Genomic DNA, 22,856 nt, shown 5'->3' with positions numbered 1-22,856 from the left:
GTCAGTCACTTTCATTACTTGTCACAGTGTAATGTTGTAATGAATGAATGTTGTCAGTCACTTTCATTACTTGTCACAGTGTAATGTTGTAATGAATGAATGTTGTCAGTCACTTTCATTACTTGTCACAGTGTAATGTTGTAATGAATGAATGTTGTCAGTCACTTTCATTACTTGTCACAGTGTAATGTTGTAATGAATGAATGTTGTCAGTCACTTTCATTACTTGTCACAGTGTAATGTTGTAATGAATGAATGTTGTCAGTCACTTTCATTACTTGTCACAGTGTAATGCTGTAATGAATGAATGTTGTCAGTCACTTTCATTACTTGTCACAGTGTAATGTTGTAATGAATGAATGTTGTCAGTCACTTTCATTACTTGTCACAGTGTAATGTTGTAATGAATGAATGTTGTCAGTCACTTTCATTACTTGTCGCAGTGTAATGTTGTAATGAATGAATGTTGTCAGTCACTTTCATTACTTGTCACAGTGTAATGTTGTAATGAATGAATGTTGTCAGTCACTTTCATTACTTGTCACAGTGTAATGTTGTAATGAATGAATGTTGTCAGTCACTTTCATTACTTGTCACAGTGTAATGTTGTAATGAATGAATGTTGTCAGTCACTTTCATTACTTGTCACAGTGTAATGTTGTAATGAATAAATGTTGTCAGTCACTTTCATTACTTGTCACAGTGTAATGTCGTAATTAATAAATGTTGTCAGTCACTTTCATTACTTGTCGCAGTGTAATGTTGTAATGAATGAATGTTGTCAGTCATTTTCATTACTTGTCACAGTGTAATGTTGTAATGAATGAATGTTGTCAGTCACTTTCATTACTTGTCACAGTGTAATGTTGTAATGAATGAATGTTGTCAGTCACTTTCATTACTTGTCACAGTGTAATGTTGTAATGAATGAATGTTGTCAGTCACTTTCATTACTTGTCACAGTGTAATGTTGTAATGAATGAATGTTGTCAGTCACTTTCATTACTTGTCACAGTGTAATGTTGTAATGAATGAATGTTGTCAGTCACTTTCATTACTTGTCACAGTGTAATGTTGTAATGAATGAATGTTGTCAGTCACTTTCATTACTTGTCACAGTGTAATGTTGTAATGAATGAATGTTGTCAGTCACTTTCATTACTTGTCACAGTGTAATGTTGTAATGAATGAATGTTGTCAGTCATATACAATATAATACGTTATTCGTCACTTTTGAAGATTTAAAATAAGATCAATGAACAAACTTTCTACCAGATAAATAAAATAAGTTTGTATTACTTGCAAGAAAAAAATTGTAGAAAATATTTTTACTCGTAACTGAGCGTAAGTTGTCAGCCATGAAGGAGGAGCAGCAGTTGTCAGCCATGAAGGAGGAGCAGCAGTTGTCAGCCATGAAGGAGGAGTAGCAGTTGTCAGCTATGAATTTGGAGCAGCAGTTGTCAGCCATGAAGGAGGAGCAGCAGTTGTCAGCCATGAAGGAGGAGCAGCAGTTGTCAGCAATGAAGGAGGAGTAGCAGTTGTCAGCTATGAATTAGGAGCAGCAGTTGTCAGCCATGAAGGAGGAGCAGCAGTTGTCAGCCATGAAGGAGGAGCAGCAGTTGTCAGCCATGAAGGAGGAGCAGCAGTTGTCAGCCATGAAGGAGGAGCAGCAGTTGTCAGCCATGAATGAGGAGTAGCAGTTGTCAGCCATGAAGGAGGAGCAGCAGTTGCCAGCAATGAAGGAGGAGCAGCAGTTGTCAGCCATGAAGGAGGAGCAGCAGTTGTCAGCCATGAAGGAGGAGCAGCAGTTGTCAGCCATGAAGGAGGAGCAGCAGTTGTCAGCCATGAAGGAGGAGCAGCAGTTGTCAGCCATGAAGGAGGAGCAGCAGTTGTCTGCCATGAAGGAGGAATAGCAGTTGTCAGCCATGAAGGAGGAGAAGCAGTTGCCAGCCATGAAGGAGGAGCAGCAGTTGTCAGCCATGAAGGAGGAGCAGCAGTTGTCAGCCATGAAGGAGGAGGAGCAGCAGTTGTCAGCCATGAAGGAGGAGCAGCAGTTGTCGGCCATGAAGGAGGAGCAGCAGTTGTCAGCCATGAAGGAGGAGCAGCAGTTCTCAGCCATGAAGAAGGAGTAGCAGTTTTCAGCCATTAAGGAGGAGTAGCAGTTGTCAGCCATGAAGGAGGAGCAGCAGTTGTCAGCCATGAAAGAGGAGCAGCAGTTGTCAGCGATGAAGGAGGAGTAGCGGTTGTCAGCCATGAAGGAGGAGCAGCAGTTGTCAGCCATGAAGGAGGAGCAGCAGTTGTCAGCCATGAAGAAGGAGTAGCAGTTGTCAGCCATGAAGGGGGAGTAGCAGTTGTAAGCCATGAAGGAGGAGCAGCAGTTGTCAGCCATGAAGGAGGAGTAGCAGTTGTCAGCCATGAAGGAGGAGTAGCAGTTGTCAGCCATGAAGGAGGAGCAGCAGTTGTCAGCCATGAAGGAGGAGCAGCAGTTATCAGCCATGAAGGAGGAGCAGCAGTTGTCAGCCATGAAGGAGGAGTAGCAGTTGTCAGCCACGAAGGAGGAGTAGCAGTTGTCAGCCATGAAGGAGGAGCAGCAGTTGTCAGCCATGAAGGAGGAGTAGCAGTTGTCAGCCATGAAGGAGGAGTAGCAGTTGTCAGCCATGAAGGTGGAGCAGCAGTTGTTAGCCATGAAGGAGGAGCAGTAGTCAGTACTGAAGAACAAGACATGCAGGTATGTGGACGCCTCATATTTATGTCATGAACAAACACCTATAATTTCATCATTACTATTACAATCAATAAGAAGCACTAAACCTACAAGGGCCATACAGAACAGATATAATTTCTTCAGATGGAGTATTTAAAAGAGGAGCAAATATATGATTAATTAGTATGGGCTAATTCCTGATTATAACTTGGACGACAGTTTTGTCTCAGGTCGCAGACGTTTAATAAAAATTTTTAATATCTTGTAGTCCATGCGGGAGAGGTCGAAGATGCCTTCCTCCAGGGTGCTTAAGTCCACTGTTTTCACATTCTCGAATCCCAGACGAAGACTTGCTTTCTCTGCGTAAAGGTTGATGGTATTTGTACAGGCTAATGTGTAGCCTTGCTTGATGCAAAGATCCAGACATAGCTGAAGGAAATGCATGAACATGATATGAACACAGCAACATGGGAAATAATAATATTAATATCAGGCAAAATGGAAGAATTTCGATTTTGTTGTCAACACTGATATCCAAGAATTACATTGTTTGATGTTTTATCATCTGCATTTATTATCTACCGGGTAATACCACCACATATGGCTTAACACAAACCTTCGCTACCTTTGTAGACACACCTAGATGAGAATAGTCAGGAAGGACACAAATGCGAGTACCATAGACGATGCGTTCCCTCTTTGTGCCCACGACTTCATCCATAAGTTTCCGCGTTATATACCACGCTCTAAGAATTCCAACCTGAAGGATAAACAACTCGCAATTACTGCAAAAAAACGTAAGCCCATATAACCTGGCAATTAACAGACAGTACAGATTTTGTTCACAGTTAGAACATACATTTATTATCACAATAATGTGTTACTTAAAATTCCTGTAAAATACTCAGCAGGTTTGTATAGCACTGTCTGCCAAACCATATTATATAATTGTTGAGAATTATTGCTTAAATTGTGTAATTTTAAAACTATGAAATTGCAGGCTTACTTAAAGCTGTTATCGTACCTTAGCTAATTTCAAAGCCCAAGCAATTTTAAAGGCAAAGTCATCCAGGATGCAGCCCACTACAGTTACTTAACATCCAGATATATATTTACTGCTAATTGAATGAGATCAAAAGGTGTAATGGGGCTTGTTAGGTGCTTGTACTCTCAAAACAGAGACGACTGCTACTTTGTGTATCTATATTCTCTACCAATGTGCTTCCAGCACATTAGAAATGTATTGCTGCTTTTAGATAATTAAAAAAATGGTTACATCGCAGTTAACAAAACAAATAATTAGGTTCTGTACATATTGAGGCTCATTATGTAGAAACTGTCTCAGTGAATGCTATATTTTGAGGTTCATTATGTAGAAACTGTCTTAGTGAGTTGAGTTTCAGTCTCACATTCAGCATTAATTAAACTAAACATTTTATATCAAGAACAGTAACAAATAAGAAAAATAATTTCTGTTAATTAAATGTTAAGTAAGCATTTTCAACATATAAGTTTTCATTTAACTGTTAAGCAAGCATTTTTAACATAAGTCTTCAATTAACTGTTAAGTAAGCATTTTTAACATTTGTCTTCAATTAACTGTTAAGTAAGCATTTTTAACATTAGTCTTCAATTAACTGCTAAGTAAGCATTTTTAACATTAGTCTTCAATTAACTGTTAAGTAAGCATTTTTAACATTAGTCTTCAATTAACTGCTAAGTAAGCATTTTTAACATTAGTCTTCAATTAACTGCTAAGTAAGCATTTTTAACATTAGTCTTCAATTAACTGTTAAGTAAGCATTTTTAACATTAGTCTTCAATTAACTGCTAAGTAAGCATTTTTAACATTAGTCTTCAATTAACTGCTAAGTAAGCATTTTTAACATTAGTCTTCAATTAACTGTTAAGCAAGCATTTTTAACATTAGTCTTCAATTAACTGTTAAGTAAGCATTTTTAACATTAGTGAGGGAACTTGTGCACACAAGCAAGATCAAATATTAGTAAAGAAAGTTGTGTAGTGAGGGAACCTGTGCACACAAGCAATATCAAATATTAGTAAAGAAAGTAGTGTAGTGAGGGAACTTGTGCACACAAGCAATATCAAATATTAGTAAAGAAAGTAGTGTAGTGAGGGAACTTGTGCACACAAGCAAGATCAAATATTAGTAAAGAAAGTTGTGCAGTGAGGGAAGTTGAGCACACAAGCAATATCAAATATTAGTAAAGAAAGTAGTGTAGTGAGGGAACTTGTGCACGCAAGCAATATCAAATATTAGTAAAGAAAGTAGTGTAGTGAGGGAACTTGTGCACACAAGCAATATCAAATATTAGTAAAGAAAGTAGTGTAGTAAGGGAACTTGTGCACGCAAGCAAGATCAAATATTAGTAAAGAAAGTAGTGTAGTAAGGGAACATGTGCACGCAAGCAAGATCAAATATTAGTAAAGAAAGTAGTGTAGTGAGGGAACTTGTGCACACAAGCAATATCAAATATTAGTAAAGAAAGTAGTGTAGTAAGGGAACTTGTGCACGCAAGCAAGATCAAATATTAGTAAAGAAAGTAGTGTAGTGAGCGAACTTGTGCACACAAGCAATATCAAATATTAGTAAAGAAAGTAGTGTAGTGAGGGAACTTGTGCACACAAGGAAGATCAAATATTAGGTTACAAAGTAGTGTAGTGAGGGAACTTGTGCACACAAGCAATATCAAATATTAGTAAAGAAAGTAGTGTAGTGAGGGAACTTGTGCACACAAGCAATATCAAACATTAGTAAAGAAAGTAGTGTAGTGAGGGAACTTGTGCACACAAGGAAGATCAAATATTAGGTTAGAAAGTAGTGTAGTGAGGGAACTTGTGCACGCAAGCAAGATCAAATATTAGTAAAGAAAGTAGTGTAGTGAGGGAACTTGTGCACACAAGCAAGATCAAATATTAGTAAAGAAAGTAGTGTAGTGAGGGAACTTGTGCACACAAACAATATCAAATATTAGTGAAGAAAGTAGTGTAGTAAGGGAACTTGTGCACACAAGCAAGATCAAATATTAGTAAAGAAAGTAGTGTAGTGAGGGAACTTGTGCACACAAACAATATCAAATATTAGTAAAGAAAGTAGTGTAGTGAGGGAACATTTGCACACAAACAATATCAAATATTAGTAAAGAAAGTAGTGTAGTGAGGGAACTTGTGCACACAAGCAAGATCAAATATTAGTAAAGAAAGTAGTGTAGTGAGGGAACTTGTGCACGCAAGCAAGATCAAATATTAGTAAAGAAAGTAGTGTAGTGAGGGAACTTGTGCACACAAGCAAGATCAAATATTAGTAAAGAAAGTAGTGTAGTGAGGGAACTTGTGCACACAAACAATATCAAATATTAGTGAAGAAAGTAGTGTAGTAAGGGAACTTGTGCACACAAGCAAGATCAAATATTAGTAAAGAAAGTAGTGTAGTGAGGGAACTTGTGCACACAAACAATATCAAATATTAGTAAAGAAAGTAGTGTAGTGAGGGAACATTTGCACACAAACAATATCAAATATTAGTAAAGAAAGTAGTGTAGTGAGGGAACTTGTGCACACAAGCACAAAGTAGATGTAATAATTTACAGAGAATTTATTCATTAGAGAGTTAAACGAAAAACTGACTGTTAAATAAAGGTCAAACAGATGCTGAAAACAGACTGGTGACGAACTTATTACGCTGTCAGGTAAGTGGTTCTACCAGTCAGACTGGTAATGAACTTATTACGCTGTCAGGTAAGTGGTTCTACCAGTCAGACTGGTGACGAACTTATTACGCTTTCAGGTAAGTGGTTCTACCAGTCAGACTGGTAATGAACTTATTACGCTGTCAGGTAAGTGGTTCTACCAGTCAGACTGGTGACGAACTTATTACGCTTTCAGGTAAGTGGTTCTACCAGTCAGACTGGTAATGAACTTATTGAATTGAAAGGTAAGTGGTACAACCAGTCAGACTGGTAATGAACTTATTGCATTGTAAGGTAAGTGGTACAACCAGTCAGACTGGTAATGAACTTATAGCATTGTAAGGTAAATGGTACAACCAGTCAGACTGGTAATGAACTTATTGCATTGTAAGGTATATGGTACAACCAGTCAGACTGGTAATGAACTTATAGCATTGTAAGGTAAGTGGTATTACCAGTCAGACTGGTAATGAAGTTATTGCGCTCTCAGGTAAGTGGTACAACCAGTCAGACTGGTAATGAAATTATTGCATTGTTAGGTAAGTGGTACAACCAGTCAGACTGGTAATGAAATTATTGCATTGTTAGGTAAGTGGTATTACCAATCAGACTGGTAATGAAGTTATTGCGCTGTCAGGTAAGTGGTACAACCAGTCAGACTGGTAATGAAATTATTGCATTGTTAGGTAAGTGGTACAACCAGTCAGACTGGTAATGAACTTATAGCATTGTTAGGTAAGTGGTACAACCAGTCAGACTGGTAATGAACTTATAGCATTGTAAGGTAAGTGGTACAACCAGTCAGACTGGTAATGAACTTATTGCATTGTAAGGTAAATGGTACAACCAGTCAGACTGGTAATGAACTTATTGCATTGTAAGGTAAGTGGTATTACCAGACAGACTGGTAATGAACTTATTGCATTGTTAGGTAAGTGGTACAACCAGTCAGACTGGTAATGAAATTACTGCATTGTTAGGTAAGTGATACAACCAGTCAGACTGGTAATGAACTTATAGCATTGTAAGGTAAGTGGTATTACCAGTCAGACTGGTAATGAAGTTATTGTGCTGTCAGGTAAGTGGTACAACCAGTCAGACTGGTAATGAAATTATTGCATTGTTAGGTAAGTGGTACAACCAGTCAGGCTGGTAATGAACTTATAGCATTGTAAGGTAAGTGGTATTACCAGTCAGACTGGTAATGAACTTATTGCATAGTAAGGTAAGTGGTATTACCAGTCAGACTGGTAATGAAGTTATTGCGCTGTCAGGTAAGTGGTACAACCAGTCAGGCTGGTAATGAACTTATAGCATTGTAAGGTAAGTGGTATTACCAGTCAGACTGGTAATGAACTTATTGCATAGTAAGGTAAGTGGTATTACCAGTCAGACTGGTAATGAAGTTATTGCGCTGTCAGGTAGGTGGTACAAACGGTCAAAAGGGATTTTATCATTTCAGAGACATGACAAGTTTCACAGTGAGTTGTCGTTGTTGTTCTTGATTCACCGGTACTCTCCCGGTCCGGGTCTTTTCTAGTTGGTGACCTGTCCTTGACTCCTTGTCTTTGGAGTGTTTAGAGACCTATGTCTCCCATGGAAGGAAGTACAAGTACCTTCTCAGCTTCGGGATCAACTGTCCCCAGGCCTAGCCCCATTCCCCACCCTCACAGAGCTCGTAGGGAGAAGCTAGGCCTCTGGTCTGCCATCTGTCTCGCCCCAATGGGGCTCGTGGGAATATCAGTCTTGGGAGCTGTAAGTGGTAGTAAGCTCCGCCTCTGGCACCATCCCTGGCCAAATAGGGCTCGTGGAAGTTGTATCTGATACACCTCCTCACAGTGAGGTGCTCGGCTCCTTTCCATGTCTGGTGTGGCTAATATTGAGTCGCAAAAAGAAAGGTTCCTAAATGCAAAAGCTGAATAGGTAAAATTGGTCAATTACCAAGAACTCATTTAAAGTTAAATCCTTTCAAGAAGAGCATTGCAAATTTCACCTATTCAGTAAAACACAAACATATATTATATACATACATACACACACACACATATACATATGTATATATATATATATATATATATATATATATATATATATATATATATATATATATATATATATATATATATATATATATATATATATATTATATATATATATATATATATATATATATATATGAGATTAACAAGTTAAGAAAGCCTAGAGAACAAATGGATTTGTCAGTTAAAAATAGGAGAGGAGAGTTATTAAATGGAGAGGTAGAGGTATTGGGAAGATGGAAGGAATATTTTGAGGAATTGTTAAATGTTGATGAAGATAGGGAAGCTGTGATTTCGTGTATAGGGCAAGGAGGAATAACATCTTGTAGGAGTGAGGAAGAGCCAGTTGTGAGTGTGGGGGAAGTTCGTGAGGCAGTAGGTAAAATGAAAGGGGGTAAGGCAGCCGGGATTGATGGGATAAAGATAGAAATGTTAAAAGCAGGTGGGGATATAGTTTTGGAGTGGTTGGTGCAATTATTTAATAAATGTATGGAAGAGGGTAAGGTACCTAGGGATTGGCAGAGAGCATGCATAGTTCCTTTGTATAAAGGCAAAGGGGATAAAAGAGAGTGCAAAAATTATAGGGGGATAAGTCTGTTGAGTGTACCTGGTAAAGTGTATGGTAGAGTTATAATTGAAAGAATTAAGAGTAAGACGGAGAATAGGATAGCAGATGAACAAGGAGGCTTTAGGAAAGGTAGGGGGTGTGTGGACCAGGTGTTTACAGTGAAACATATAAGTGAACAGTATTTAGATAAGGCTAAAGAGGTCTTTGTGGCATTTATGGATTTGGAAAAGGCGTATGACAGGGTGGATAGGGGGGCAATGTGGCAGATGTTGCAAGTGTATGGTGTAGGAGGTAGGTTACTGAAAGCAGTGAAGAGTTTTTACGAGGATAGTGAGGCTCAAGTTAGAGTATGTAGGAAAGAGGGAAATTTTTTCCCAGTAAAAGTAGGCCTTAGACAAGGATGTGTGATGTCACCGTGGTTGTTAATATATTTATAGATGGGGTTGTAAGAGAAGTAAATGCGAGGGTCTTGGCAAGAGGCGTGGAGTTAAAAGATAAAGAATCACACACAAAGTGGGAGTTGTCACAGCTGCTCTTTGCTGATGACACTGTGCTCTTGGGAGATTCTGAAGAGAAGTTGCAGAGATTGGTGGATGAATTTGGTAGGGTGTGCAAAAGAAGAAAATTAAAGGTGAATACAGGAAAGAGTAAGGTTATGAGGATAACAAAAAGATTAGGTGATGAAAGATTGAATATCAGATTGGAGGGAGAGAGTATGGAGGAGGTGAACGTATTCAGATATTTGGGAGTGGACGTGTCAGCGGATGGGTCTATGAAAGATGAGGTGAATCATAGAATTGATGAGGGAAAAAGAGTGAGTGGTGCACTTAGGAGTCTGTGGAGACAAAGAACTTTGTCCTTGGAGGCAAAGAGGGGAATGTATGAGAGTATAGTTTTACCAACGCTCTTATATGGGTGTGAAGCGTGGGTGATGAATGTTGCAGCGAGGAGAAGGCTGGAGGCAGTGGAGATGTCATGTCTGAGGGCAATGTGTGGTGTGAATATAATGCAGAGAATTCGTAGTTTGGAAGTTAGGAGGAGGTGCGGGATTACCAAAACTGTTGTCCAGAGGGCTGAGGAAGGGTTGTTGAGGTGGTTCGGACATGTAGAGAGAATGGAGCGAAACAGAATGACTTCAAGAGTGTATCAGTCTGTAGTGGAAGGAAGGCGGGGTAGGGGTCGGCCTAGGAAGGGTTGGAGGGAGGGGGTAAAGGAGGTTTTGTGTGCGAGGGGCTTGGACTTCCAGCAGGCATGCGTGAGCGTGTTTGATAGGAGTGAATGGAGACAAATGGTTTTTAATACTTGACGTGCTGTTGGAGTGTGAGCAAAGTAACATTTATGAAGGGATTCAGGGAAACCGGCAGGCCGGACTTGAGTCCTGGAGATGGATATATATATATATATATATATATATATATATATATATATATATATATATATATATATATATATATATATATATTCCTGGTTACCTGAAGGTTATCTAGAGGTTATTCCGGGGATCAACGCCCCCGCGGCCCGGTCCATGACCAGGCCTCCCGATGGATCAGGGCCTGATCAACTAGGCTGTTACTGCTGGCCGCACGCCGTCCAACGTACGAGCCACAGCCCGGCTGATCCGGCACTGACTTTAGGTATCTGTCCAGCTCTCTCTTGAAGGCAGCCAGGGGTTTATTGGCAATTCCCCTAATGCTTGATGGGAGGCTGTTGAACAGTCTTGGGCCCCAGATACTTATTGTGTTTTCCCTTAGTGTACCAATGGCGCCCCTACTTTTTATTGGGGGCATTTTGCATCGCCTGCCCAGTCTTTTACTTTCGTAGGGAGTGATTTCTGTGTGCAGATTTGGGACCATTCCTTCCAAGATTTTCCAAGTGTAGATTATGATATATCTCTCCCTCCTGCGTTCCAACGAGTACAAGTCAAGTGCTTCCAAGCGTTCCCAGTAGTTAAGGTGCTTGACAGAACTTATACTTGCAGTAAAGGATCTCTGTACACTCTCTAGATCTGCGATTTCACCTGCTTTGAATGGAGATGTTAATGTACAGCAGTATTCCAGCCTAGAGAGAACAAGTGATTTGAAAAGGATCATCATGGGTTTGGCATCTCTCGTTTTGAAAGTTCTCATTATCCATCCTATCATTTTCTTTGCACGTGCGATCGTGGCACTGTTGTGATCCTTGAAAGTGAGATCCTCAGACATTACTACTCCCAGGTCCCTTACATTATTTTTCCGCTCTATTGTATGGCCGGAGTCAGTAGTATACTCTGTTCTAGTTATTATCTCCTCCAGTTTTCCATAACGGAGTAGTTGGAATTTGTCCTCATAGAACATCATATTGTTTACCGTTGCCCACTGGAAAACTTTGTTTATATCTTCTTGGAGGTTAACCGCGTCCTCAGCAGATGACAGCCTCATGCAGATCCTAGTATCATCCGCAAAGGATGATACGGTGCTGTGATGTATATCTCTGTCTGTGTCTGATATGAGGATAAGGAATAAGATGGGGGCGAGTACTGTGCCTTGTGGAACAGAGCTCTTCACTATGGCAGCCTCTGATTTAACTCTGTTGACCACTACTCTTTGTGTTAAATTTGTTAGGAAGTTGAAGATCCATCTCCCCACTTTCCCAATTATTCCTTTAGCACGTATTTTATGGGCTATTACGCCATGATCGCATTTGTCAAATGCTTTTGCAAAGTCTGTGTATATTACATCTGCATTCTGATTTTCTTCCAGTGCATCCAAGGCCATGTCATAGTGATCCAGTAGTTGTGAGAGGCAGGAGCGACCTGCCCTGAACCCATGTTGCCCTGGATTGTGCAGATTTTGGGAATCCAGGTGATTTGCAATCCTGCTTCTTAGCACTCTTTCAAAGATTTTTATGATGTGGCACGTCAGAGCTATTGGTCTATAGCTCTTAGCTAATGCTTTGCTGCCACCTTTATGGAGTGGGGCTATATCCGTTGTTTTAAGTGACTGTGGAATTTCACCCATGTCCAAGCTCCTCCTCCATAGTGTACTTAGGGCACACGAGAGGGGTTTCTTGCAGTTCTTAATGAAAACAGAGTTCCACGAGTCTGGGCCCGGGGCTGAGTGCATAGGCATGTTGTCAATGGCTTTTTCGAAATCTATCGGAGTTAGGGTAATGTCGGAAATCTGGCATACATTTATGGAGTTTTGAGGCTCATTCATGAAGAAATCATTTGGGTCGTCGATCCTCAGACCGATTAGTGGTTCACTAAACACAGAGTCGTACTGGGATTTCAATATTTCACTCATTTCCTTGTTGTCATCTGTGTAAGTCCCATCCTGTCTGAGTAAGGGCCCGATACTAGATGTGGTATTTGCCTTGTTTTTGGCATATGAAAAGAAATATTTTGAATTTCTTTCAATTTCACTAATAGCTTTAAGCTCCTCCTGCCTCTCCTGGTTCCTGTAAGAGTCATTTAGCTTAAGTTCGATAGTTTCCACTTCCCTGGTCAGCGCCTCCTTTCGTGTATCAGATATTCTAGCACTCCTGAGGAGCTCAGTGACTCTTCGTCTTCTTCTGTAGAGGGAGCGTCTTTTTCTCTCCAGTTTACTCCTGCTCTTCTTCTTTCTTAGGGGAATATGGATAGAACATGCTTCGGCTACCAGGAAGTTGATCCTTTCAAGGCACTGGTTTGGATCCATGTCATTTAAGACATCTTCCCAACATGTTTCGTTTAGGACATGGTTTACCTGGTCCCAGTTGATGTTCTTGTTGTTGAAGTTGTATTTTGTGAAGACACCTTCACAGGTACATGCATTCTGCTGTTCAGGACCCCTATGCATGTACGTCTGGAATTCAATTAGGTTGTGATCGGAATTAGTTGTTTTTGATATTCTTATGTCTCTTATCAGGTCCTCATTATTTGTGAAGATAAGGTCAAGTGTGTTTTCTAGTCTTGTTGGCTCCACTATCTGCTGGCTTAAGGTGTGTTTTTCGCAGAGACTTAGTAGCTCATGTGTGTGTGACCTTTCATCTGCGCTACCTCCGGGGATTGTTTCAGCTATAACATTATTTGCTACATTCTTCCATTTTGTATGCCTTAGGTTGAAATCACAAAGCAGTAAGATGTTTGGGGATGGAGCTGGAAGGTTTTCCAAACAGTAATCAATTTTCAGTAGTTGTTCCTTGAACTGTTGGGAGGTTGCATCTGGTGGCTTGTATACAACCACAATGACTAGGTTTTGGTTCTCGATCTTTATTGATAGAACTGCAACTACCTAATTTGTGGTGTTCAGCAACTCCGTGCAGATAAGGGACTCTTTGACTTACATACATATATATATATATATATATATATATATATATATATATATATATATATATATATATATATATATATATATATATATATATCAACAAGTCGGCCGTCTCCCACCGAGGCAGGGTGACCCAAAAAAGAAAGAAAATCCCCAAAAAGAAAATACTTTCATCATCATTCAACACTTTCACCACACTCGCACATTATCACTGTTTTTGCAGAGGTGCTCAGAATACAACAGTCTAGAAGCATACACATATAAAGATACACAACATATCCCGCCAATCTGCCAATATCCCAAACCCCTCCTTTAAAGTGCAGGCATTGTACTTCCCATTTCCAGGACTCAAGTCCGACTATATGAAAATAACCGGTTTCCCTGAATCCCTTCACTAAATATTACCCTGCTCACACTTCAACAGATCGTCAGGTCCCAAGTACCATTCGTCTCCATTCACTCCTATCTAACATGCTCACGCACGCTTGCTAGAAGTCCAAGCCCCTTGCCCACAAAACCTCCTTTACCCCCTCTCTCCAACCCTTTCGAGGACGACCCCTACCCCGCCTTCCTTCCCCTATAGATTTAAATGCTTTCCATGTCATTCTACTTTGATCCATTCTCTCTAAATGACCAAACCACCTATATATATAAACATATATATATATATATATATATATATATATATATATATATATATATATATATATATATATATATATATATATATATATATATATATATATATATATATATATGCAATAAGATCACAGTAAACAGGTGATTTCAGAATATGCAAAACAACCACTCTGAAAGAATAGAGAAATTCCAAGCGCTTTCGTGACATCTCACATTATCAAGGAACTATGAAAGTAAAGCATCCAAGGAAGCTATATAAAGGGTCTGGCCAGCACCTCACTATCAGATCCCTCAACGGTTAAACACCTGATGCGCGCCGACCCAACTTGGAGAGGTCCTTTGCACAACTCACCCCACAAACTATTCTACCCAATGGGAAGAATAGTTTGTGGGGTGAGTTGTGCAAAGGACCTATCCAAGTTGGGTCGGCGCGCATCAGGTGTTTAACCGTTGAGGGATCTGATAGTGAGGTGCTGGCCAGACCCTTTATATAGCTTCCTTGGATGCTTTACTTTCATAGTTCCTTGATAATGTGAGTTGTCACGAAACCGCTTGGAATTTCTCTATTCTTTCAGAGTGGTTGTTTTGCATATATATATATATATATATATATATATATATATATATATATATATATATATATATATATATATATATATATATATATATATATATATATATATATATATATATACTATTATTATTATTATTATTATTATTATTTTATTATCACACTGGCCGATTCCCACCAGGGCAGGGTGGCCCGAAAAAGAAAAACTTTCACCATCATTCACTCCATCACTGTCTTGCCAGAAGGGTGCTTTACACTACAGTTTTTAAACTGCAACATTAACACCCCTCCTTCAGAGTGCAGGCACTGTACTTCCCATCTCCAGGACTCAAGTCCGGCCTGCCGGTTTCCCTGAACCCCTTCATAAATGTTACTTTGCTCACACTCCAACAGCACGTCAAGTATTAAAAACCATTTGTCTCCATTCACTCCTATCAAACACGCTCACGCATGCCTGCTGGAAGTCCAAGCCCCTCGCACTCAAAACCTCCTTTACCCCCTCTCTCCAACCTTTCCTAGGCCGACCCCTACCCCGCCTTCCTTCCACTACAGACTGATACACTCTTGAAGTCATTCTGTTTTACTCCATTCTCTCTACATGTCCGAACCACCTCAACAACCCTTCCTCAGCCCTCTGGACAACAGTTTTGGTAATCCCGCACCTCCTCCTAACTTCCAAACTACAAATTCTCTGCATTATATTCACACCACACATTGCCCTCAGACATGACATCTCCACTGCCTCCAGCCTTCTCCTCGCTGCAACATTCATCACCCATGCCTCACACCCATATAACAGCGTTGGTAAAACTATACTCTCATACATTCCCCTCTTTGCCTCCAAGGACAAAGTTCTTTGTCTCCACAGACTCCTAAGTGCACCACTCACTCTTTTCCCCTCATCAATTCTATGATTCACCTCATCTTTCATAGACCCATCCGCTGACACGTCCACTCCCAAATATCTGAATACATTCACCTCCTCCATACTCTCTCCCTCCAATCTGATATTCAATCTTTCATCACCTAATCTTTTTGTTATCCTCATAACCTTACTCTTTCCTGTATTCACCTTTAATTTTCTTCTTTTGCACACCCTACCAAATTCATCCACCAATCTCTGCAACTTCTCTTCAGAATCTCCCAAGAGCACAGTGTCATCAGCAAAGGGCATTTGTGACAACTCCCACTTTGTGTGTGATTCTTTATCTTTTAACTCCACGCCTCTTGCCAAGACCCTTGCATTTACTTCTCTTTATTATATATGTATATATATATATATATATATATATATATATATATATATATATATATATATATATATATATATATATATATATATATATATATATATATATATATATATATATATATATATATATGATGGCACACTAGCAGGTACAAAGGAATCCCTCCTGCATGATCTTACACAGGTAATGACACGGGGACAGGAAATGGGTTTCATCCTGAATCCATCCAAATGTGAAATCATCTCAGTCAATCAACAAGTGATAATTGCAGTGAGATCAAAACTACCAGGAGCAGCAATCATTGCCCCCACAAACAGTGTCTTGTTAGGAGCACCTCTGGGAAGCAATGCCATTGACACAATTCTCAGGAAGAAATCGGAAGAGTTAAGGAGAATGGAAGAACGAATAGGCAATCTGGACACCCACGATGCCTTGTAATTTCTCACAAAGTGTTTGAGTCTGCCCAGGTTGACATATTTCCTAAGATGTGCACCTTCATATGATAACCCTATACTGCACGAATATGACAGTATCCTGAGGCAGATTTTTTACGAAAGTACTTAACCTTACTCTAGACGACGGGCAGTTGAACCAAGCTACACTTCCAGTCAGACTAGGAGGCATTGGTGTCCGCAAGTCATCACAGATTGCGCTACCTGCTTTTCTGTCTTCATGTATTGCATCCAGAGGGCTTGTAGCAGCGATTCTCCCTGAACATCTTAGGGACAAGATTGGAGTCCAGGACCAAAAGTTCATTGACGGAGCTATGATCTGGAATAATCTAACGGGCTCTGAAACCAGACCTGCTCCCCCCAACAACTACAAACAATCGCACTGGGATGGTCCAATAGTGGAAAATATAGCCTCAACAATGCTTCAGAGTGTGTCAGGGAAGGATAGAGCCCGCCTCCTGGCAGTGAGAGCCCATCATGCAGGGGATTTTCTGTTGGCTGTTCCCAACTCCAGCCTTGGCACACGCCTCGACCCACAGACCATCCGCATCGGTGTTGCCCTTAGACTTGCCGCCCCTATTCTCGCCGAACACAGGTGTATTTGTGGCAGTGAAGCAGCAGACCGATTCGGGCACCATGGTCTTGTGTGCCGTAAAAATCCAAGGGAAAGATTGCAAGACATGAGGAGGTTAATAACATTATCAAGAGGAGTCTTACAACAGCCGGATGCCCAACAGTAAGGGAGCCACCCCAGCTATGCAGATCTGATGGCAGCCAGAAGTGTCCAGATGGTATCACCATTAAAGCCTGGACAGTTGGGAAGCAGGTGGTGTGGGACTATACATGTGCATCTTCCTTGGCTGATACCTATCTCCAATACACCAGGGAGGAAGGAGGGGCAGCTGCCAGCTTCAGGGAGTCCCAAAAGTCTAGAAAATATGGAGAACTTGCCCATCATTATATGTTTGTTCCCATGGGCTCAGAGACCTTTGGCTCATGCGGAAAGAATGCATCTAAATTCCTTAAGGAGCTGGGAAAAAGACTCATCAGGGTAACTAGGGATCCCAGGGTAGCTAGTTTTCTGTTCCAGCGGCTCAGTGCGGCTGTTCAAAGGGGTAATGCCTGCTGTATTTTGGGCACACGCCCCAGCTCTGAGGAGCTGGATGAGATTTTCGCCTTATAATCGGTGATACACACGTAACAACATTTACCTTATATGCCACCATTATATCAACAATGGATCTCTTAAATCTTTTGTACCATATTATGTAATAAAATATTCCTATTGGTAAAAAAAAATATGAAAAGATGGGGTGGTAGGGGAAGTGGAATATTCAAACGGTTTCAGGAAGAAATCCAAATATTTTTCCTTGAAGCCTTTTTATCCGCTTCTCCGAGGCTATGGGTCCCACAGTTTACACCAGAGGTGGACCCCTAATATATATATACATAAATAAATAAATAAATAAATAAATAAATATATATATATATATATATATATATATATATATATATATATATATATTTATATATATATATATATATATATATATATATATATATATATATATATATATATATATATATATATATATGTGTGTGTGTGTGTGTGTGTGTATATGGACACATAATTTTTTCTATTAACATATCAGCCTATTCCCACCAAGGCAGGGTGGCCCGAAAAAAGAAAAACTTTCATCATCATTCACTCCATCACTGTCTTGCCAGAAGGGTGCTTTACACTACAGTTATAAAACTGCAACATTAACACCCCTCCTTCAGAGTGCAGGCACTGTACTTCCCATCTCCAGGACTCAAGTCCGGCCTGCCGGTTTCCCTGAATCCATTCATAAATGTTACCTTGCTCACACTCCAACAGCACATCAATATTAAAAATCATTTTCTCCATTCACTCCCATTAAATACACTCACACATGCTTGCTGGAAATCCAAGCCCTTCGCAAACAAAACCTTCAACCTCTAACATCAACATTTTCTTGGCCGACCCCTATCTTGCCTTCTTTCCACTACAGATTTATACACTCTTGAAGTCATTCTGTTTTGTTCCATTCTTTCTACATGTCCAAACCACCTCAACAACCCCTCAGCCCTCTGGACAATAGTTATGGTAATCCTGCACCTCCTCCTAATTTCCAAACTACGAATTTTCTGCATTATATTTACACCACACATTGCCCTCGGACATGACATCTCCACTGCCTCCAGCCTTCTCCTCGTAGCAACATTCACAACCCATGCCTCACACCCATATAAGAGTGTTGGTATAACTTTACGCTCATGCAATCCTCTCTTCACTTCCATGGACAAAGTTCTTTGTCTCCACAGAGTCTTAAGTGCACCACTCACCCTTTTCCCCTTATCAATTCTAGGACTCACCTAATCCTTCATTGACCCCTCTGCTGACACGTCCACTCTTAAGTATCTGAATACATTCACCTCCTCCATACTCGCTCCCTCCAATCTGATATCAAATCTTTCATAACCTAATCTTTTTGCTATCCTCATTACCTTACTCTTTCCTATATTCACTTTTAATTTTCTTCTTTTACATACCCTACAAATTCATCCATCAACCTCTGCAACTTCTCTTCAGAATCTCCCAGAAGCACAGTATCATCAGCAAAGAGCAACTGTTACAACTCACACTTTGTGTTTGATTCTTTATCTTTTAACTCCACACCTCTTGCCAAGACCCTCGCATTCACTTCTCTTACAACTCCATCTATAAATATAGTGAACAACCAAGGTGACATCACACATCCTTGTCTAGCGCCTACTTTTTCTGGGAAATAATCTCCATCTCTCTTACAAACTCTAACCTGAGCCTCACTATCCTCGTAAAAACTCTTCACTGGTTTCAGTAACCTACCTTCTATACCATACACCTGCAATATCTGCCACGTTGCCCCCCTATCCACCCTGTCATACACTTTTTTTAAATCCATAAAGAAACTAGGTACCTTACCCTCTTCCATACATTTATTAAATTATAGCACCAACCATTCCAAAACTATATCCCAACCTACTTTTAACATTTCCATCTTTATCCCATCAATTCCAGCTGCCTTACCCCCTTTCATTCTACCCACTGCCTCACAAACTTACCCTACATTCACAACTGGGTCTTCCTCATTCTTATAAGATGTTATTCCTCCTTGCCCAATACACAAAATCACAACTTCCTTATCTTCCCTAGGCTTCCTCAACTTATTAATCTCACTCCAAAACTTTTTCTTATTTTCAACAAAATTTCTTGATAACATCTCACCCACTCTCTCATTTGCTCTCTTTTTACTCGGTCCTGAGAGCGTGGTTTTTGCCGACCACAGGATGGGTTCAGGGCACATTAATGTGCCATGTACCCATCCTGTGGTCGGTAGTCAAGTTATTGATGTGCCCTGAACCCATCCTGTGGTCAGGAGTCAAGATATTAATGTGCCCTGAACCCATCCTGTGGTTGGTAGTCAAGATACAGAATATCAAAATGGTATACAATACCGACAGGTTGGTAGGTAAGACACATAGGCAACATTTAGGCAATTATATTCCGAAACGTTTCGCCTACACAGTAGTCTTCTTCAGCCGAGTACAGAAAGTAGGCAGGAGCAGTGGAGATGTGAAGACGATGTAATCAGTCCATCACCCTTGAAGTCGTAGATTTGAGGTTGTCAGTCCCTCAGCCTGGAGAAGTTCTGTTCCAAAGTCTGGAAGTGACTGAAGATCAAGCGACATTGTTGAGACTTAGATACTGTCGGAAGGAGAGGTGGTCTTGGTACAGAAAAGAAAACACCTTGGACAACTTTTTCAAGTGAGAATTGTTTGATCTAAGAGGGACCTGACCTCCCAGTGGCTACATTCTCACTACTACTACTCTGCACCTCTCCTTCCGACAGTATTTAAGTCTCAACACTGTCGCTTGATCTTCAGTCACTTCCAGACTTTGGAACAGAACTTCTCCAGGCTGAGGGACTGACAACCTCAAATCTACGACTTCAAGGGTGATGGACTGATTACATCGTCTTCACATCTCCACTGCTCCTGCCTACTTTCTGTACTCGGCTGAAGAAGACTACTGTGTAGGCGAAACGTTTCGAAATATAATTGCCTAAATGTTGCCTATGTGTCTTACCTACCAGTCAAGATATTACTGAGACAAATAATTGAAGCTGGGTCTGGGATGCTGCCTTTTAATAACTATGAAAGTTACAGTCTTCATGAACTTGCTAAAATCGATGTTCAAATTGTAATGAGTTACTTATGCAAAGATGACTTAAACCACAAAAAATATTACATTGTAGCTCATATGTATCTTTGAATAATTTATATTACCTAATATTTCAGCAAGATATGATTGAATTTAAAGAAGTTTCAGTAGTTTTGTGTTATTTACATTAACAAAAGCTAGGATACTTTTTTTTTTTGAGAATGGTTGTTAATGTACCACTGCGACAAAATAATTTAGCATTTCCTGCACATATGTGAGTGAATTGTCTCTGAATTCATTAATTTGATCACATTCAAGTCCATCTAGCAATGTTTACATTTAGTTATGTCTATATCAGCTGGTGATGTTGATACTTGTACCTCAGCCTCAGCTGGTGATGTTGATACTTGTAACTCAGCCTCAGCTGGTGATGTTGATACTTGAAACTCAGCCTCAGCTGGTGATGTTGATACTTGTAACTCAGCCTCAGCTGGTGATGTTGATACTTGTAACTCAGCCTCAGCTGGTGATGTTGATACTTGTAACTCAGCCTCAGCTGGTGATGTTGATACTTGTAACTCAGCCTCAGCTGGTGATGTTGATACTTGTAACTCAGCCTCAGCTGGTGATGTTGATACTTGTAACTCAGCCTCAGCTGGTGATGTTGATACTTGTAACCCAGCCTCAGCTGGTGATGTTGATACATGTAACCCAGCCTCAGCTGGTGATGTTAATACTTGTAACCCAGCCTCAGCTGGTGATGTTAATTCTTGTAAACCAGCCTCAGCTGGTGATGTTAATACTTGTAACCCAGCCTCAGCTGGTGAAGTTGATACCTGTAACTTAGCCTCAGCTGGTGATGTTGATACTTGAAACTCAGCATCAGCAGATGATGTTGATACTTGTAACTCAGCCTCAGCTGGTGATGTTAATACTTGTAACTCAGCATCAGATGGTGATGTTTATACTTTTAACTCAGCCTCAGCTGGTGATGTTGATACTTGTAACTCAGCCTCAGCAGGTGATATTGATTCTTATAACTCAGCCTCAGCTGGAGATATTGATACTTGTAACTCAGCCTCAGCTGGTGATGTTGATACTTGTAACTCAGCCTCAGCTGGTGATGTTGATACTTGTAACTCAGCCTCAGCTGGATATGTTGAAACTTGTAACTCAGCCTCAGCTGGTAATGTTGATACTTGTAACTCAGCCTCAGCTGGTAATGTTGATACTTGTAACTCAGCCTCAGCTGGTGATGTTGATACTTGTAACTCAGCCTCAGCTGGTGATGTTGATAATTGTAACCCAGCCTCAGCTGGTGAAGTTGATACTCGTAACTCAGCTTCAGCTGGTGACGTTCATACATGTAACCCAGCCTCAGCTGGTGATGTTAATACTTGTAACCCAGCCTCAGCTGATCATGTTGATACCATTAACTCAGTCTCAGCTGGTGATGTAGTTATTTGTAACGCAGCCTCAGCTGGTGATGTTGATACTTGCAACCCAGCCTCAGCTGGAGAAGTTAATACTTGTAACTCAGCCTCATCTTGTGATGTTGATACTGGTAACTCAGCCTCAGCTGGTGAAGTTGATACTTGTAACTCTGCCTCAGCTGGTGATGTTGATACTTGTAACTCAGCCTCAGCTGGTGATGATAATACTTGTAACCCAGCCTCAGCTGATCATGTTGATACTTGCAACCCAGCCTCAGCTGGAGAAGTTAATACTTGTAACTCAGCCTCATCTTGTGATGTTGATACTGGTAACTCAGCCTCAGCTGGTGAAGTTGATACTTGTAACTCAGTCTCAGCTGGTGATGTTGATACTTGTAACTCAGCCTCAGCTGGTGACGTTGATACATGCAACCCTGCCTCAGCTGGTGATGTTGATACTTGTAACTCAGCATCAGCTCGTTAGGTTTATACTTGTAACTCAGCCTCAGCTGTTGATGTTGATACTTGTAACTCAGCCTCATCTGGTGACGTTGATACTTGTAACTCAGCCTCAGCTGGTGATGTTGATACTTGTAACTCAGCCTCAGCTGGTGATGTTGATACTTATAGCTCAGTCTCAGCTGGTAATGTTGATACTTGTAACTCAGCCTCAGCTAGTGATGTTGATATTTGTAACTCAGCCTCAGCTGGTGATGTTGATACATCTGAACCAGCCTCAGCTGGTGATGTTGATACTTTTAACTCAGCCACAGCTGGTGATGTTGATACTTGTAACTCAGCCTCAGCTGGTGATGTTGATACTTGTAACTCAGTCTCAGCTGGTGATGTTGATACTTGTAACTCAGCCTCAGCTGGTGATGTTGATACTTGTAACTCAGCCTCAGCTGGTGATGTTGATACTTGTAACTCAGCCTCAGCTGGTAATGTTGATACTTGTAACCCAGCATCAGCTGGT

General features: G+C 40.4%; 1 protein-coding gene and 1 pseudogene across 2 annotated transcripts in view; both read right to left on the bottom strand.

Annotated features, from left to right (window-relative positions):
- Positions 1 to 1,204: 1,204 nt before the first annotated feature.
- On the bottom strand, positions 1,205 to 2,745 carry LOC138850940 (mucin-7-like; annotated as a pseudogene).
- LOC128693848 (uncharacterized) overlaps positions 2,064 to 22,856 on the bottom strand; it is a 101,858-nt gene continuing 81,065 nt past the window's right edge. For both annotated transcript variants that reach the window (XM_070080399.1, XM_070080400.1), the window contains exons 4-5: positions 3,321 to 3,464; positions 2,064 to 3,133 (exon numbers count right to left, since the gene is read on the bottom strand). In XM_070080399.1, the coding sequence (XP_069936500.1) occupies positions 2,906 to 3,133; positions 3,321 to 3,464 (372 nt within the window). In that variant the 3' untranslated portion in view covers positions 2,064 to 2,905. The remainder of the gene's footprint in view (positions 3,134 to 3,320; positions 3,465 to 22,856) is intronic.

Source organism: Cherax quadricarinatus, unplaced genomic scaffold (assembly GCF_038502225.1).
Source record: "Cherax quadricarinatus isolate ZL_2023a unplaced genomic scaffold, ASM3850222v1 Contig398, whole genome shotgun sequence".
NCBI lineage: Eukaryota > Metazoa > Arthropoda > Malacostraca > Decapoda > Parastacidae > Cherax > Cherax quadricarinatus.
Note: the sequence above shows the minus strand (reverse complement) of the source record. Positions and strands in the feature narration are given on the sequence as shown.